General features: G+C 39.4%; 2 protein-coding genes across 2 annotated transcripts in view; one reads left to right on the top strand and one right to left on the bottom strand.

Moving 5' to 3' along the window:
* FBXL13 (F-box and leucine rich repeat protein 13) overlaps nucleotides 1-20,072 on the bottom strand; it is a gene marked incomplete at both ends in the record, with an annotated part of 183,419 nt that overhangs the window by 91,986 nt on the left and 71,361 nt on the right. The window contains 1 exon segment of the mRNA XM_082846252.1: nucleotides 3,100-3,152. Coding sequence (XP_082702378.1) covers nucleotides 3,100-3,152 — 53 coding nt within the window.
* Nucleotides 6,591-18,487, top strand: LRRC17 (leucine rich repeat containing 17; the record flags this gene model as incomplete). Its single annotated transcript, XM_082846922.1, has 3 exons — nucleotides 6,591-7,359; nucleotides 15,389-15,544; nucleotides 18,090-18,487. The coding sequence occupies 3 exons, from the start codon at nucleotides 6,591-6,593 to the stop codon at nucleotides 18,485-18,487; spliced, it is 1,323 nt and encodes a 440-aa protein (XP_082703048.1).

Raw genomic sequence — 20,072 nt, 5'->3', positions numbered from 1 at the left:
GAGCCTGCGCGTCCGGAGCCTGTGCTCCGCAACGGGAGAGGCCACAACAGTGAGAGGCCCGCGTACCGCAAAAAAAAAAAAAAAAAAAAAAAGAGTCCATATTTACACATGTATATTTATACAGAGGTGTGTGTGTGTGATTAAGTTTCTGTGGTTCTGTTACTGAAGATATTAAAACAGCTAAACAGCCTTGCACCAAATTTACGTTAAGTTTGAGATGTCCTGAAGTAAAATATAGGCTGCATACGTGTTGGACATGAAATTCAATACAGGGGGTACTGCAGGGGAGAATATCAAAGATTCAGGGAACCCTCTCCCAGAGAGCTGAAATCCAGTACAAGAGAACAGTATGACTGCAACATGAGAAAAACACAGAGTGATTTCAAGCATGAGCCCTAAATTGACATTTGCAAGACGTTTGCATGCATGACATTTGCATGTGTTTCAAGGTTTGATTGCAATGGTGCTGCTTCTTGTATTGGTAACTATTTATAAAATGTTCTAGAATGAGTAGCAGCGGGTTTGTATTTATTCAATGATTTATGAGTCTCCCCAGGAACACTGAAGAAGTCTGCTAGTTTTAAATATTTGTGGTACATTGTCCTGGAAGAATAGGCCTTTGCAGGAAGAGGTAAACTGGCACTAGGCTGGGAGATGAGGTTCGGGGAAGAATTCTGCATGGTCAATATGGCTTCCCCGAACACCACTAAGGATGGCAAAGGTTTACTTTCAGCAGGACCATCAATGCCTAACATTCTGTTCCTAGCTGCTTCCTGGAATCATGAATATTAAAATAACAAAATCCTGTAGGTCAGAGCATCTTGCACATGGGATAAGAATTGATTGATTTACAGGGGAAGCAAACCACACCTTAAAGAGAACACAAGGTTTTTTTTTTTTAAGTTGTAAAACTGTAGTTCTGTTGTCGAAAGGTTCTATGTGCCAATGACGCATGAGAACAAGTGCAGGGCTTTCAATAAACACTGTACTCTTGCCACTGCATTCAAGATACCAGCAATTTTTCTAGACACTCCACCACCAAAATGTAGGATTTGGATATACATGTACAGATTAAAGAGTATACAGTACACTTTTTCCCAGCAGGAATGGAGAGAACAAACATAATATGTGGCATTATAGTTCAATAGAAAGAATCTATCTTCAAAAATGTTCATGGTGCCAATCAACCGTCAAAGTGATTGTGCACCTGGTGGAGGAGGCCGGCAAAAATGCAAATGAAATGGGACTAGGAGGAAGATAGAAAGCTGGTTTACACCCTAGAGAGGTGGCCACACAGATGAAAATATATGGGAGCCAGCAAGAGGAAGATGAAGTAGGCATTATGTAACATAGAATAATCTGATTTTCCCTTTGAGATGAGGAGGAAGTTCAAAGGAATTTTGTTCTCAATATTTAAAAGAGCTCAAATTTCAATCCCCAAATGTTTGAGCACATAAATGCAAAAATTGTTTCAGTGTCTACATTGCAGGATGGTCCATGAATTTGTCTATGATGCACTCAAAATCTCTCCAGATGTAATATATTCATAAGGCAAGCTTCTTAGAAATCAAAGCTTTTTGAATGAATGTTACTCAACTCCTTAAATGTAAGCCTGTCTCTCAGTCTTTGTCTCAAAGGGAAAGACAATAGTAAAATGTAGCTGGATAAAGTTATCAGCCCTGTACATTATTAAACTCTAAAACTGGAAAAGACTTTGATGTTCACAAATTCAACACAGATGGAATTGTTTTTTTTGGTTTTTTGGGGGTTTTTTTGTGGTACGCGGGCCTCTCACTGTTGTGGAGCACAGGCTCTAGACACGCAGGCTTGGCGGCCATGGCTCACGGGCCCAGCCGCTCCGCAGCATGTGGGATCTTCCCGGACCGGGGCACTAACCCGTGTCCCCTGCATCGGCAGGCGGACTCTCAACCACTGCGCTACCAGGGAAGCCCAGATGGGCTTGTTTTGACTTTCCTATTAGAAAGCCAAATTAAAGAATATGATCTTTTATCCAAGTGAGAACTAAAGCTCCCTGAGGGCCAAAACTGAAAATTCATCTTAAATTCCCTATAGAACCTCTATTTTATAACATATAAGTTCCCTATATATCTTTATATATAAAGATAAATATATCTTTAACATAGTAGGTGCTAAAAATATCCACAGAAGGAATGAAATCCAGTAGAAATCTGAAAGAAAGAACTGTTAATGATGAGTCTGGGTAGGTAGCAAGGAAGAGCCAATTCACAAAGTCTTTTCACCTGTGCCAAGGGGCATGGACTTCATCCTGGAGCTGGTGCTTAATGAGGAGGGGGAAGCAATCAGGCCGTTCATTCTTTTCCCTCCTATCTCCAAGCAAAGAGCACAGCCGGAGCAAAGGCAAAACAGCAAGAGGAGCTTGGTGCATGCAGGAAAGAAAGCATAGCAGCTTGTGGCTGCTGAAACTTAATGTGCATGTAGGATTTATAAGGAGATGAGGCTGGAAAGGGAGGCAGAGACAAGACGACCGAGGGTCTCCAAGGTACAGTAATGTTAAAGAGCTTTGACTCTATCCAATAGTGTAGATGATAAGTGTGTATATAAATGATGGCAGATGGTAGTGAAGTGGTCAGATCTGCCTTTAAGAAGGAATATTCTGTGTCCACAGGGTGTAAGACAGATTGGAAGTAGAGGAAAGCCTGGAGACAGGGACTAGGAAGGAGTTGGCTAGAGTTACATGTTCATTTCCATCTTCTTTGGCACCACAGCTGATAGTCATGAAGACTTATAAATTGAGCCTATTGTCTCTGCTGGGGCCCAATTTTTTCTGTCTCATGCACACATGGCCTTAAACAGAAATATAGTTCATTTTTGTCTAATCGTTGAATAGTTTCCACTTTCCAGAGACTCCAACCTTGGACATATCTACAGGAATAATAAGAGCATTACATAAGTTGGATAAAATTTCTTGCCAGTGTTTAACATAGTTTGCTTTTCTCCATATTTAATCCTAAATGAGCACACAGTCATGTATTTTGGCAGAATCTCTGTGTATTAGTGCTCCAGTGGAGCAAGTCTGAATCTATATAAACAACAGTAAAATAAGCTTCTTATACTCACCGTGAGTGTTGGACAGTCAGAGACATTCAGCTCTTGCAAGTTTCTACAGAGGCCTAAATCAAACAAGTTACACATTATTAAACACCATATTACAAATCTTAAAAGTTTTTCCATCCTACATTCACTGCTGTGTATTCATCAGAAAACAAACAAAAACCCTGGCAAATAATTTGTCCCAAGTATATGGTTTCCTTTCCCCAGAAAAAATGATTTATTTTGGCTTTAAAATTAAAAAGTATACACATGTTTATTATTGTTTGAGGATTAAAGAAGGAAGGGGGAAAGAGAAAACTATTTTGGGAAGAAACTGTATATACTTAGAGCTTTCAGCTTTGAAGCACTTGAAGAAAACCAGTCTGCTTTTTTGTGGCATGACATTTTTGTTAATTTGGGGGGTTTTGTTACCTTTTAACATTCAAACATACAAAAAAGTTGAGAGAATTGAAGAATTGTACAGTGAATGTACCCATCACCCACCCATATTCTACAATTTATATTTTACTATATTTGCTTTATCACATATCCACCTGTACATCCATCTCTCTGTCCCTCAATCCATCTTAATTTTTTATGCATTTTAAAGTAAGTTGCAAACATCAGCACACTTCCTCCCCACAAATAATTAAGCATGAATATCATGAATAATTCATCATGCATAGAAATTCACAAAATATTTCTATTTTAGGTTAGAGTTACATACAGTTTACAATGAGTTGCAGATTGAGATGTGGAGAGTCAGAAAGGTCAAGTGCCTGATTAGTTCTGGAACCAGAGACACCTGCACAGCTTGTGCTCTGGCAGGGGAAACAAGGCTTGTGTTATACAATCAGCTCTCTGGGTCTAGACTAACAGTAAGTAAAACTCCAAATCTGAGACAGAAGAGAAGCAGTGAGGGGAGGGGACACAAAACAGTGAATGGGAGGAATGCTTGGGGCAAAGAAGGGGAAAGGCATTCTAGATGGAGGAGACCTGTACAAGCAGGAAAACTCCAGGTAAGGGGGTGATCCTGGCATTCACACTGCTACAATGAATAGGAAACACATCTGCCAGTTATAACCAAAGAGTTCCACGACAATAACAACAGAAATGTTATTAATTATAAATCCATTTTGAATATTTCTGTCTCTGCCAAGAATGGGCTATGTCCTAAGTAATAAGTACAAACCAAAACCAATTTCAGAATTTTAAAGATGAAAACAATTCTTAAAAATGTACAGCTCTTGACAGCAAAGGAAACCATAAACAAGACAAAAAGACAACCCTCAGAATGGGAGAAAATATTTGCAAACGAAGCAACTGACAAAGGATTAATCTCCAAAATATACAAGCAGCAGCAGCTTATGCAGCTCCATATCAAAAAAATAAACAACCCAATCCAAAAATGGGCAGAAGATGTAAATAGACATTTCTCCAAAGAAGATATACAGACTGCCAACAAACACATGAAAGAATGCTCAACATCATTAATCATTAGGGAAATGCAAATCAAAACTACAATGAGGTATCACCTCATAATGGTCATAATGGCCATCATCAAAAAATCTACAAATAATAAATGCTGGAGAGGGTGTGGAGAAAAGGGAACTCTCTTGCACTGTTGGTGGGAATGTAAATTGATACAGCCACTATGGAGAACAGTATGGAGGTTCCTTAAAAAACTAAAAATAGAACTACCATATGACCCAGCAATCCCACTACTGGGCATATGCCCTGAAAAAATCATAATTCAAAAAGAGTCATGTACCAGAATGTTCGTTGCAGCATTATTTACAGTAGCCAGGACATGGAAGTAACCTAAGTGTCCATCGACAGATGAATGGATAAAGAAGATGTGGCACATATATACAATGGAATATTACTCAGCCATAAAAAGAAATGAAATTGAGTTATTTGTAGTGAGGTGGATGGACCTAGAGTCTGTCATACAGAGTGAAGTCTGAAGGAGAAAAACAAATACCGTATGCTAACACATATATATGGAATCTAAAAAAAAAAAAAGGTTCTGAAGCACCTAAGGGCAGGACGGGAATAAAGACACAGAAGTAGAGAATGGACTTGAGGACAACACGGGGAGGGGGAAGGGTGAGCTGGGACGAAGTGAGAGAGTGTCATGGACATATACACACTACCAAATGTAAAATAGATAGCTAGTGGGAAGCAACCGCATAGCACAGGGAGATCAGCTCGGTGCTCTGACCATCTAGAGGGGTAGGATGGGGAGGGTGGGAGGGAGATGCAAGAGGGAGAAGATATGGGGATAGATGTATATGTATAGCTGATTGACTTTGTTATAAAGCAGAAACTAACACACCATTGTAAAGCAATTATACTCCAATAAAGATGTTTAAAAAAATGTGCAGCTCTTGGAAGTCATCAGTAATACTTAAGGGAAGAATAGATACCAAAAAATATAATAACTAAATTTATGAGACTATTAATATTTTTATAGAGTGGTTACCTGAATTCATGCAATTCAAATATTTATCAAGAACCTGCTATGTGCTAGAAACTCTACAGGTACTGGAAATACAGCAGTGAACAAAATAGAGAAAAATTCCTGCCCTTACGAAGTTTACATCCTAGTTGGGGGAGAAGGACAATAAACAAAAGAAGCAAAATATCTATTTTGACAGATGGTGATACGTGCCCTGGAGAGAAATAAAACCAGAAACAGAGTAGAGGGCGACCAGCGAGTGGGAAGGGGTACTACTTTTAAATAGAGCAATCAGAGAAGGTTTTGCTGAGAAGGTGACATTTAAGCCAAGATGTGCAGGAAATGACAAGGACAGTTGCAGTTTAGCCTGAGCATTTCTGGAGCCCACCTTCAACATGATTGGTGATTGGGAGACAGTAAAGGAAGGAAAAAAATAAGCTCAGGAGAACATTCATGGGAGTCCAACTCTGATTTGCACATCTCAATGCTGTAAGGAGAATCCCTTTAATTTCTGGAATCCAGTTTCAGTTTTCATAATGCTAAGTCCTAACAATGTGGAGTACTTCCCCTGGATCAGGCACTGCGAAGTGTTTGATGCACATGAGCCTGTTTCATCTTCCCAATAATACTAGAGGTATCCTCAGTCCCACTTTACAGATGCTGAAGATGAGGTTAAATAATTAGCCTGAGGTCACACAGTTCAGCAAGTAGAAGAGCCTTGATTCACACTCAGGGACCAAACATTTAGCTACCAAACCAGGCAAGTAGGAGGGTGTGGAGCCTTCTACACCACTACACCACATGTGCCTTTATTAACGGAATGCCTTTGCTTAAAAATAAAAGTAACTTGAAAACTTGCTATTATTTGTCAATTGCGTTGCTCACAATGGTCTCTAAATATTTTTTCCTCCTGCAATCTAGGGACTCCACCGTACCTCAGCTGGGCCTCATTGTTCCTGAACTGCATTAGTTAAGATTACCCAAACGTGGATTTCAAAGGAACACTTTCATTGTTCCATCTGTCACACCAAGTAATTGGGGCCAGCTGGATGTCAGGATGCGCCTGGTAACCATCTTAATCCTGCTCTTCTTTTGTAAAGCCGCTGAGCGCAAAGGAAGCCCTGGGGGTGCGAGAAACCGAGTGAATCACAGCCGGGCTGGTGGGAGCCGGAAGGGCTCCAGCCTGGTCAAACGCTACGCTCCAGGCCTCCCCTGTGAAGTGTACACATATCTTCACGAGAAATACTTAGATTGTCAAGAGAGAAAACTAGTTTATGTGCTGCCCGGCTGGCCTCAGGATTTACTGCACATGCTATTAGCAAGAAACAAAATCCGCGTACTGAAGAACAGCATGTTTTCCAAGTTTAAAAAGCTGAAAAGCTTGGATTTACAGCAGAATGAGATCTCCAAAATTGAGAGTGAGGCTTTCTTTGGTTTAAATAAACTTACCACTCTCTTACTGCAGCACAACCAGATCAAAGTCTTGACAGAGGAAGTGTTCATTTACACACCTCTCCTGAGCTACCTGCGTCTCTATGACAATCCCTGGCATTGTACTTGTGAGATGGAAACGCTTATTTCAATGTTGCAGATTCCAAGGAACCGGAATTTGGGGAACTACGCCAAGTGTGAAAGCCCACAAGGACTAAAAAATAAAAAACTGAGGCAGATAAAATCTGAACAGTTGTGTAATGAAGAAGAAAAGGCACATTTGGATCCAAAACCCCAAGTGTCAGGGAAACGCCCAGTCATCAAGCCTGAGGTGGACTCTTCTCTTTGCCACAACTACGTGTTTCCCATACGAACACAGGACTGCAAAAGAAAAGGTTTGTAAGTTTCTTACTTTTTCGTTTTCATGGATGATTAAAAATGCTTTCTGAGTCTTAGGAATCTCTGCATCCCACCAGAAATCTTTCCCCAATGACAATGGAATTTACTCCGAGCTCAAGGTGGTTAGTGATTTGGGGAACATTAGAGGAGGGTAGGAGGTATGCTCAGGAGTGGCAGCCATTTGGCTCCTACTCTTATTTGCTCATCGCAAGCTGTGGCTGTAAGAAATTTCTTTAATTTTAAATCCAATGTAATTTAACTTATGTAGGTAAACCAGTGGGTATGAAATCAAGTGCCAGTGCTGTCTGTATAACCTGATTTACACCAATTAAATTCAAAACATGGTATGCATCTGTGGGGAGATAATAACCTCAAGGAAAACCATGTGCAGAGCAGGACAGGTGAGAACACCAGGAGAAGGAAGCCAAGTGGGCTGTAGTGATGGCGTGTCTGTAGTTCTTATAATTTAGTCTCAAGGTTTTCAAAAACGCTTGCTAACATCCTGTATCTTAATTGTTCCCAAATTATCCAAAATGAAACATAAGAATATTGAAAAAAAACTAAGTTGAAAGTATTAATCCAAGAGCTATGAGACTAAGAATAGCTTTCTAGACTATTACTTACTTTCTGCAAATCATTACTTGCTTTTACATCGCACACAATCTTGGGCTAGTAGTGTGCGGGATTTGTGCATACAGGACAAATACATGAAATAAGAAAACAGATGGGAGATTTCAGTAAGGCTCCTGACATGTTAGTGAAGACATTCTCAAAGTGTGGTCTGGGCACCGCTAATCTATCCTAGGACAACAAGGCATTTGAGTGTCTGTTTCATTTCTGTCATGGGTTAATAACTTATATGTAATATTAAATTAAAGCCAGATGTCATTGAATTAGGGTCATAAAGAGCATGGTATCATTCCTTCCAGTTATTTTAGGAGGGTTTGTTTTAAGAACAGAAAGGAAAGGTTAAGAGGAACATGGAGACTGGCTCCTCTCAAGGAAACCACAGGCAGGAATCTGTGGATTTTGAAGAAGCAGGAATAAATTTGTTCATTTATCAGCAAAGTCTTGCTCAAGACTTGCTCCCTCTCTCTGACTGTGGAAGGTGACACCTGGTTAGATCGCACCACGACTACATGACACCAAAAGGTTTGCTTACTGTGACACTCTGTGAATTATATATCGTTGATGCTAGAGTAGAGCAATTACAGTATCATAACCTGGGAGATGCCGTCATGGGATCCTCTGAGTTTGAGAGAAAGTGCTCATTAATTGAGAACCTCCTATGCTCCAGGTATTCCACACACATGCTGTTTACAGCTGCTAACAAGGTAGTAATGATAGTATCCCCATCTACAGTTGAGGAAAATGAGGCTAAGGGAGGTTCAGTCAGTTGCTCAAGGTCTCATAGGTAAGCAGCAAAACTAAGATCTGAAACTTGGTCCACCTGAGCCTGCTGGCATCCATAATTAATCTAACCATGTTCAAACAAGCAGCTGGAACAAAGAAAGCATTAAAGAATTGCAGAGAAGTCAGTACGTGAAGTTTCTCTGTAGCCAGATTGGGTGGAATTTCCCAACACGGTTAACGGTGAGTACTTGGTGCTTCATAACAAAGAGCATGTTTTACTAGGATTTCCTTTGTGATGCTTAAAAACTTGAATTATATATTTTAAAAACTAATACAAAGCTACTATTCCTAGACTTGAGTTAGAAAACCTACTTGATATCGCTAAGGTTCTATCCTCAAGCTAAAGTTAATCTGCACTTGCTGTATCAGGTGACAAAGAGAAAATAGTAGAGTTAAGCTCATTAATTATCTGAGAAAAATGCTATTAACACAAAATTGAAGATTTCTACAGCTATACCACACTGTAATTTAAGAAAAGATAACATAGTAGGAAATAGCTTTCTTTTTTACTGCTTTTCTACTCTGGCCATTCCCTCTCCAGTGAGCCTATTTCTGCCTTTGTCTTTTTTCCCATGATATTTTTCTCTTTTTTCTTGGCAAAAATCAACTTATAAAAATACAAATATATTTTTTATTGCTCTCCTTCCTCAAGTTACTGTTGTTGTCTAAACACAACCTTCCAGACATGCTCCATAAATTCATTCTTCATGCTTTAAAAACACATGATTTACTGGAAAACAGTATAAATAAAGTTTATATGACATGCACAGTTAGTACATATATACTAACACTAAAGGACAACTCAAGGTCCTCCACTTGTTAGTGATGATGTAAATCAGAGCCTATTCTTTTTAGATTATAAAATGAAGGGTAGTTGTGTCTTTTAATATCATCAATATAAATCACTCTCACTATGGTTGATATCAGTCTATTGATTCAGCTGATAATTTACTTTTCATTTTTTGATATATTGTTGATTCCCATAAGTTTAAAGTCAAAGGTCTTCTCTATTAAATTCCCTTTGGTACTACCTGGCACAGGGCCATGTTCTTTAGATTGACGATAATAATTGAGCTGCTTTCTTTGCTCTTACAGAGCAGTAATTTAAGCAACTTTTAAACATAAAAATATATAGAAGTTAAAAATCATGGCTGGAACTCAAGTATGACACTGAATTTTATCCATTGTAGTTTTCCTTACCCCATTCTATAACTAGATAATAAATGTCAAATACTGAGAATAAATGTTCAGCAGTGTTCATCTCTAACTGCCTGCCAGAGGGTAGTAATACTTTTGATTGTGCTCACATGTTGGACACTATGTAGGATCTAAAGAAGCCTAAAACATGCCATCAAGAGTGGAACTAGCAGTGATATTAATGAGAGCTGCCATCTAAATGCTCTGTGTGCCTAAGACATAGCAGTTTCATGCATTGTCATTTACTCCTCACAACCTTAAAAGAAATACTATTATTATCCTCATTTTAGGAAGGAAGAAGTAGAGGAGTAGAGAGGTTAGGTTGCCCTTTGAAGATCACACAGGCAATCCCTAAGCAGTTCCCAAGCCATTGGCCACCATGCACTGTCCTCTCTTCCTTCAAGATTCTGGGTATGCCTATTAACCAAGAAGAATATATAAAAGCCTTCTGGGTGCTTCCTTCCAGTATTGAACCCTCCTCTTAGGCTCTGTACAATTCATCATGTACATGATCACACTCAAGGAACCCGAATACAGATTCCCTTAACTCGGGAATTAGTTGTGTCTTTCCTAGCTGACAGATGATGAGTCAGATGGTGTGTGTAGGGTACCTAATACATGCCATTTTGACCACATAGACCTCAAAGATCACTATTTTTGCCTTAAACATCTGACAGCAAGAAAAAGAAACAATAGCTTTATTCACTGGGTGGCAGGCACTTTGCCAACAAAACTTAGTCTTTCAAAGGGAATAAATGTGAGATTAGTTGAAAGCCATGTTTATGCCATATTGAGATGGATGGATTTGCCAAAAATACATGAGAGAGTTTTAAAACTGCTTTTTAGCTTTACATTTATCAGAATAATTTACCATTTTAAGGATTTATTTTACTTCTAAGATTAGGGCTGTGGAGAATTATGACCATAAATTGCTCCCAGCTGCCTCTGAAGATAATTTCACCATTAGTTTGAACAATAATTAAGAATCTTTTATTTGCAATACACAGGGCCATTTATATCTCTTTACCTACCACTACCAAGCCTTAAGAGTAGTTCTGACATTGCTGACAATCAGGGTAGCCTACTAAATGAGAAATTACGTGGAAAAAATTTCCCAATTTCCTCCTCAAAATCAGCAAGGTTTGGTTGGGGGAGAGGCAATGCTTGCCAGGGGTGATAATCAAGTAAATATGATATTCGTTGAAGGTTTACCAAAAATCTCAGAGAGCAGCAAATAACCGTGTGGTGCCTGGTCTAGAAATGGGGACATTGACCAAATTTGACTTCTGGTCTGGGGAAATTTGTATTTGTGTAATCTTTATCAAAGACAAACATACTTCACATCAACATTTGCATTTCTCATTCAAGTTTAAGGTTAAAAACTAAAGAACTGTTTTTACTCATCAATACAACAAATAAGATTTTTCCATGTTTTTCTAAGCCTACTAGTAAAGGCTTTGGTTTGCATTTCCTGGTATTACTTGTGGATCCTATTTTTACTCAGGTCTGCTGGTAACAATGCCAAAGTTGGTTCTGCAGTTCATATTCCTCTTCCACAGGTCTGCCACATTGCTTAAGCTGGGTTTCAGGGTGTTCTCATAAACATTTTTTTCTACCCATTTATTTGTGGTTAACCCGCTTTAGCTTGTCCTACAATGGTTGCTTGGGACTCACCCTCATGTCCTACAGTGGTTGCTTGTCATTCACCCTCATGTCCAGCCCAGCAGATGTGGGTTCAGCAAGCAAGTACTGATAAATAGGCTGTTTTCCAGGACCTAGGAGATACTAACTCTGGTGGCAAGGAAGACCTACAGCCCTTAATGGCTTTGTAGGGCCTTGGTGAGGACTTGGGCTTTTATTCATAGTGAGATGGGAAGCAATGAAAGGGTTCTGCCATCTGGAGGATGGCAGGCCATCTGGTAAAATGACAGGATCTCACATGTTTTAACATGATCACCTGGGCTTAGGACAATATTGGGATAATCCAGACAAGAGGTGATGGTGGCTTGGACCAATGTGGTAGCAGTGAAGGAAGAGAGGAGAGGTGGGATCCTGGGTATTTTGAAATAAAACTCTATTCCTCTTTTAAAAATCTTCTAAGAAAATGCCACAGCCATTCTCAATAATTATTCCCAATGCTAAATGTCAAGAAATTATTTCTTCTGCCTGTCCTCAAGTGTCTCTGTGGTTTTCACTTTTTCCTGGGATATCCATCTCCTTGTTTACGTGTAGTGCCCAAGAGAGAATATAGCTCTCCAGTCAGGGTCTTGCTGGTCCTAAAGGGAGGATTACCTCAGCGTTGCAACATTATAATAAGTTCAAGTCTTAAAATCTTTCACCTTTCTATATGTTGGCAGACACAACTCTAGGTCAAACAAAACAATGTCTTACCGGAGGATGGAAATAAAATCAATCCAAATTTTCAAAGCATTTTTATTACAAGAGGGCTCAATATTCCTGAATCATTAAACTCAACACATTTAATGAGCTCATTATTTCCCATACATTAGTTAGATAACTTTGTTGCTGCCTAAGAAACTACCCCAAAACTCTGTGGCTTAAAACAACACACTTTATTATCTCACAGTTTCTGTAGGTCAGGAAACCAGATGTGGGTTAGCTGAGTCCTCTACGTCAGGATCTCTCACAAGGCTGCAATAAGATGTGGTTTCACCTGAAGGCTCAACTGGAAAAATACCCTCTTCCAAGCTCATATGACTGCTGGCAGGATTCAGTTCCTCAAGGACTTTTGGACTGAGGGCCAGAGTTCCTTGCTGGTTGTTGGCCAGAGGCCAGCCTTAATTACTTGCCATGTGAGCCTCTCCAAAATGGCAACTTGCTTCATCAAAGCCAGCAAAAGAGAGTCTGCTAGCCAGACAAAAGTCACAATTTCTTATAACCTAATTATGGAAGTGAGCTCCTATCATATTTGCCGCATTCTATTATTAGAAGCAAGTCACTAGGTTCAGCCCATACTTAAGGGGAAGAGTTTATACAAGGGCATGAATATCAGTAGAGGAGATTGTTGCATGACATTTTAGAAGCTGGCTGCCACATACCACTTATTTATTTATGATATATTAGGCACTTCCCTCAGGAAGCTTCCATGGCAAGGAGGGTGCAAAAATGAAAAAAATCAGTAAGATGTACCCTGCGCCTGATGCTGATAACTGCCATTGAGAAAAAGCAGGAAATGGTATTATCATTGCTCTTGTTGCCTACTTGAAAGCAGGGAGATGTCATTTTAAATACAGAGCCAGAAAGGTCTTATGGCCATTCCAATATATTGACCCCCACCCCAGTTGCTCCCCAATCCCCACTTAACCCTACATGACAAGCTTGAGGATTCTAAGCAGATGGAACAGCGTAAGTGAAGCAGAAAGGTACCATGAATAGGCAGCAGGGCATAGTGGTTAGAAGCATAGTTTTGGGGGCTAGCATGTCTGTGTTTAACTCCTAGAGTGTGTACCAAACGTAAAATAGATAGCTAGTGGGAAGCAGCTGCATAGCACAGGGAGATCAGCTCCGTGCTTTGTGACCACCTAGAGGGGTGGGATAGGGAGGGAGGGAGGGAGGGAGATGCAAGAGGGAAGAGATACGGGAACATATGTATATGTATAACTGATTCACTTTGTTATAAAGCAGAAACTAACACACCATTGTAAAGTAATTATACTCCAATAAAGATGTTAAAAAACAAAAAACAACCCCAAACACTCAAGGCAGAGATACAGCAGCAAAATTGTCAGCTGCTTCCCTTTATACCCGCTGAGCCTGGGTGTTATAAAAAAAAAAAAAAATCCTAGAGTGTGACTATGGGCAAGTTGTGCCTCAGTTTCTTCATCTGTAAAATGGGGATAATGTACTTAGCTCATAGGGTTCTTGTCACATAATACTTGTTAGGGCACCTAGAAAAAGTTCTTGTACATAGGTACTAAGATACCAAGATCCCATCAAGAAGAAAAAGCAAATTTAACAGTAATAAGGATACCAAAGAAGGAACTACCAATACCATCCCATTAACCATGGATTCTGAGCTGTTAAAAGAAGGGGGGATGTAAGACTGAGTCTTTATGAAAGTAAACATACTATGAGTTAAGAAATCATATATACCAGAAGGGGTTTTTAAAAAAGATTTGGAAAACATTATCAGTAAGTCAGTTATTCTATAGCAAAAAGGGAATTATGGATAAATGGATACCACCTTTCATAAACTTACTGTACCTAGTTCAAGGAATTTCTACTTATTCAGAAAGTCTTTGGGTCATGCTGTTTCTCAGGTGTGAACTAATCTGGACATTTTATTTGTTGCTTCTAATTTTCTTTTGTCTGAACAGGTTTGTTTCTCTTCACAGGCTTCACTTGCCCTACTTAAAATTGAATAAAACCTTTTCAGAATATTTTGCTAAAGATTAAAAGAAAGGGCAAGTATTATGCTAAACTATAAAATAAACACACTTTATAGTATTTTAAAGCATGATTTAAAGACAAATACAAATGGTAAGAGATAAATTAGGTGAACCTTGATTTCCTGTTAACCTATGAAAAATAACTGGGCTCCTCTTCCAGAGGCTTTTTTGTAGTCGTAGTCATTGTTGACTCAGTAGTAGTAGTAGCAGTAGTAGCAGCACTATTGTTATTACTGTTTCTCCTGAGGAGTCCAATTACTTCAGTACCTTGGGAAGGGTCAGGGAGGAGTGGTGGAGTATAAATTAAGTCACAAGGATTCAGGGAATAAGTGGGTGATGAAGAAGCAGGGGGAGCAAATGAGGACTATTCTTTCTCCAATTTTAGCATCCAAGGAAAGGAGAAATGAGGTAACAGCCTGAGGGTCATCAGGGTGGAGGGCTTTTTGTTTCTTTTTTAGGATGGCAAGATCTGTGCTTATTTGTTAACAGAAGGAGTCTGAGGAGAGGGATAAAAGGAAGATGCAACAAAGAGGCAATAATTAATACTGAAACTCTTAGAGGAGTGGGAAGGGAATGGGAGGGGAGGCAGGAAGAGTGGTTTGATTTGTGGGTTTCATTTTGTTTCAGCTTTCTGTTTTTAAGAGCGTCCCAGGTGATTCTAACAGGCGGCCAGGCTTGAGCCCCACCACGCCGCCTGATGCCCAGCCAGCTGAGCTGCACTGCCTGCTGTCCTGCTCTTGATTTCTTGCCGCCTCTAGGAAGTTTCTCAGAACAGTTCAGCGAGGAGTGATATCTGCTCCTCCAAGTGTGATGCACTTGGTTCGCTGGGCTTTGGTGGAACTTAGCGTATTCTAAGGCTTGTTCATATAGTAATGTTCTTCGGCTTTAGATGGGATATCCTTTTTCCCTTCAAGAGCTGACTCTTCAGTCACACAGGGATAAGAGTGATAGAGCAAATGGGGGCAAGAGGAGAGCTTGATAACCTGAACATTTTTATTTTTTCCAGAGTTGAAGAAAGTTCCAAACAACATCCCTCCAGACATTGTTAAACTTGACTTGTCACACAACAAAATCAACCAGCTTCGACCCAAGGAGTTTGAAGATGCTCATGAGCTAAAGAAATTAAACCTCAGCAGCAACAGCATTCAATTCATAGATCCCGGTAAGTTCCACAGAATAGCCCTTTAAACAGGTGACAGGTGTTCTCTGTTTTTTTATTATGGCAACATTTATAGTAAATACAATTTAGTTTTTAAAAAACTAGTAAGAAGTTTGAATTTAAATGAAACATGATGCTTATAGTAGAACTTGCTTGGCCCTCAGAAATATTTGCCAAACTGTTGCTTTATGAAGTATGTAATAAGCAACAATTATTCAGTTGGTCCAAATAAAAGAAGTGTTTTGTAGAACATATTTTAAAAATAAAAGCCCTATGGCTAGGGCTTCCCTGGGGCACAGTGGTTAAGAATCCACCTGCCAATGCAGGGGACACGGGTTCGAGCCCTGGTCCAGGAAGATCCCACGTGCCACGGATCAGCTAAGCCCCTGAACCACAGCTACTGAGCCTGTGCTCTAGAGCCCACACGCCACAACTACTGAAGCCTGCGCACCTAAAGCCCATGCTCCGCCACAAGAGAAGGCACCACAATGAGAAGCCCGCGTACCGCAGCAAAGAGTAGCCCCGGCTCACCACAAGTAAAGAAAACCCGCACGCAGCAATGAAGACCCAAAGCAGCCAAAAAAAAAAATACATAGGGTATGTGGCTAGTGGTCAGTAATATGCTAAACATGTCGTGATTTTTAAAAGGAAATTCAGATCTGGCATTTTCTTTGCTTTTCATTAAGTCCAAACTTATTTAAAGTAAGACTTTAACTTGTTTAAAGTAAATTTGAAACAATCTGCTAAGCAGAATAAATTAAGCTCATAAAATTAAGATCTAGGGCTTCCCTGGTGGCGCAGTGGTTGAGAGTCCGCCTGCCGATGGAGGGGACGTGGGTTGTACCCCGGTCCGGGAAGATCCCACATGCTGCGGAGCAGCTGGGCCCGTGAGCCATGGCCGCTGAGCCTGTGCGTCCGGAACCTGTGCTCCGCAGCGGGAGAGGCCACAACAGTGAGAGGCCCGCGTACCGCAATAAAAAATAAAAAAAAAAAAAGCAATGACCCAAGTCATTGCTTTGCACCAAAATAGACTTCTTTTAGGGGGAATTAAGGGTTTTGTCTGAGAACAAATGATATGAAAATAGTTAATGGTATTAGTTTGAGAGCATATTTTTCAAATTCAAAATAAGGGCACTGTATGCTCTGAGGAGAGTATTTTAAAAGAGCAATGAGAAAATGTTTGAAACAGAAACAAAATATTTGAAATCAGCATTGACCTGTAAATTCTAGAGTAGCTGGTCAGTTTACGTCAACTGAAGTAGGGATAATTTAGGTTTAGATTTCTTTACTCTCAGAGGGGAAAAAAAAGCTTTCTGTTGTATTATTTTGTGTTATGTGTTTGCTATTTGTTTTAATTATCCACCCTCCAGCAGAATTAAATACATATGGATTCAAAGCTGATAGCTACCATAGCTTGCCAAAATACAACCAGATGTCTTAAAAATGTTGATAAAAATTTTTTTGGTTTTGGACAATACAAGAATATAATTCCTTCCCCCTGGGAAGGAAACTGGGAAACGGCTATTTTCTAGGCATTTTCAGAGTTATATCCCAGAGAGCTGTCAAATCACCCCCAAACACGTTTCTCATTTTTTATGCACTTATGTCTTACATTTGAGATATTTTCCTAATTCATGCCTTTTTTGTGGCATCTTTCCAGTATTAAAAAATGCACATGAGCACAAAGTGCATTTTTACAAAGCTAACTTAAAACTGATTTTTCAAATAAAATATTGTATTCTAGTCAATTTAATCAAGGGGAAAGCTTTGTCTGAGTAAAAACATATTTCAGAATTTTGCATTTAGACACGTATACTGTTAGGGAAATATAATTAAAACCGAAGTCTTCACCCAACACAGAAATCCTCTCCACAATGGTAAAGAGAAAGAAGATTCTTTTATTATTGAATAAGCATTAAACCAGAATGTGATGTACATCACAGGCAATCTGCTAAGAGATTGCAGAGACAGAAAGAAATCTCACCCTTTGTATAGCCAAGCAGATACAACCTAATACATACGTGTTTTCAGGATAAATAATAGCTAGTTCTTAAGTAAGAAGACTTGACAGCACCTTTTGTCAAACATTGTTCATTCTAACCTTACTCGCAAGTGAGTTGGCATTTGTGTTAGCTAATTGGCTTTATTAAGAGGAAAACAAACTTCTATCTTTATGACAAGAGGTAATTTTGTGACTTGGAAGAAGGCTCCTACCACCCCCCCCCACAGAAACTGGGAGACAGGTGTTCTCTCCCTTGATGTTTCCATTTCAAAGAGATGGCTCCCAGGTTCTTAAGAAGGATGATCCTCATAAAGCTGAAAAAGGCCTCTTTAGTCTTCTAAAGAATATATACACATTTCAAAGAGAAGAGAACGTGCAAGTTTTCTAAAGTAAGAACGCTGAGAAAAAGGTGGGGAGGGAAATCTTTTCCTTTATTTTCAATAGAGAGAATTAACTCTCTTATTTTTAATTTAAATTTGTCCTTATAATATACAGTGCACTTAACCCAATTACCCAATTGGTTTAATAAATATTTTCTGTTTCTAGCTGCTTTTTTAGGACTCACACATTTAGAAGAGTTAGATTTATCAAACAACAGTCTGCAAAACTTTGACTATGGAGTATTAGAAGACTTGTATTTTTTGAAACTCTTGTGGCTCAGAGATAACCCTTGGAGATGTGACTACAACATCCACTACCTCTACTACTGGTTAATGCATCACTACAATGTGCACTATAATGGCCTGGAGTGCAAAATGCCCGAAGAATACAAAGGGTGGTTTGTGGGAAAATATGTTCGGAGTTACTATGAAGAATGCCCCAAAGACAAATTACCAGCATACCCTGAAACATTTGACCAGGATACAGAAGATGACGAATGGGAAAAAATACATAAGGATCACATAGCAAAGAAACAAAGTGTAAGAATCACTATTGTGGGATAACTTAGAAATTGTTCTGGTTGCAGCTAATTTTGTATTTGCTAAACTGGTGTTGGAAAACCACATGTTTAGATTTTGATTAACTGTTTTACCTGTTTAGGCGAGGTTACCCAGCTAAAGGAAGGTTCCCTTAATTATTATTATTGTTGTCACAGTATAGTAATCAAGGGAATACTCTCATGCTGCTTGCCTGCCTGTTTGCAGAACAGCTTTTGATGGTGACTCCACACTGGTAACCTGCAGGAGTTGGGTCCTAATGATGGCGTTAGGAGGTCATAATGTTCTGTATAAATGTTTTTACTGCTTTTGAAAATTAAAAAAACCTGGTTCATTTTTATATGCTTTTCAAGAGCTGCTTGCACATACCTAAAGATGATCAAAATGAAGAGGTACAAATGCTTAGTAATAATAAAATGTAATTCTCTCCCCTCTGCCCCCCAACTTTTTTTTTTTTCAGTAAGTCAGCTTGTGCATTGAATAAATTTCCATTTCTGATTCCTGTGCACTCCAAAATGAGGTCCTGGTAAACCCAAATTCTCAACTACTTTTCACTGATCCTTGCAAAAAACTGTCAAGCTAGACCTGAAGGAGAATTGCCACAGGCAATAAGCCAAGAATCTGAGAATTATATTAGAGACGGCTCAGAAGATGGGACTCTCAGAAGCAGTTGTAGATGATGTGAACATGAACTCTGAACAGGTATAAACACTAGTAAATGTGGAAACAGCACTGGTTTTTTAACAGAGTTCAGACTAGGAAGCCACCTGTCAGTGGGAAGGATCTGAGAGCCCTTCCTGCTAAGCTAATATGTCAAGGAACATAAAACAGGATGAAATTAGGATTCAGGGTCAGGATTTGGGATGAAAAAGAAGCAAACAAAAAGGGAAGTGATATCAGAAGCAACTGAGGGCAGAGGTGGTACCCAAGAGAAGCCCCATGATTTGCGTTGCAGGTTAAAATTAGCTCACCTGGAGAAACAATAACCAGAAAGAGAGGAAGTGTCTGGAGACTGACCCATCAGTTTGTATTTTGATAGTACTGTACTATTAGAAAAATAAAATGCGAAGAAATATGTACATATCATTAGAAATACCACTTTTTCCTTTTTATGCAGATTTTCTTTTCACTGAGTTGAATATATTTCCATTTCTTATATCAAGGTATTCATACAAAGTTTGACAACTGGTCTTATCTGATACTTGTACAAATTTCCAAAGTATAGAACGTGGTAAATAACAAATAGTATTAAGCATTTCTTTTTTTTTTTGGCTGCACCACGCGGCTTGCAGGATCTTAGTTCCCCAACCAGGGATTGAACCCAGGCCACAGCAGTGAAAGCACCAAGTCCTAACCACTGGTCCTCCAGGGAATTCCCTTGAACATTTCTTAAACACCTGTTAGAGGCCAGACACTGTGCTAAGAGCTTCACATATTCTATTTCTAATTCTCACAAGATCCCTCTGAGGTACATAATATTATCTGCCTTTTCTAGATGAGGAAACCGAGGCTTAGTATGTAGGTAACTTGGATAGAGCCACAAAGCTGGCAGGTGGCAGAGCCTGGATTCAGGTCCGCCTAAGTCCTTTCT

The sequence above is a fragment of the Leucopleurus acutus genome (genome assembly GCF_964270905.1).
Source record: "Leucopleurus acutus genome assembly, chromosome: 9".
Taxonomy (NCBI): domain Eukaryota; kingdom Metazoa; phylum Chordata; class Mammalia; order Artiodactyla; family Delphinidae; genus Leucopleurus; species Leucopleurus acutus.
Note: the sequence above shows the minus strand (reverse complement) of the source record. Positions and strands in the feature narration are given on the sequence as shown.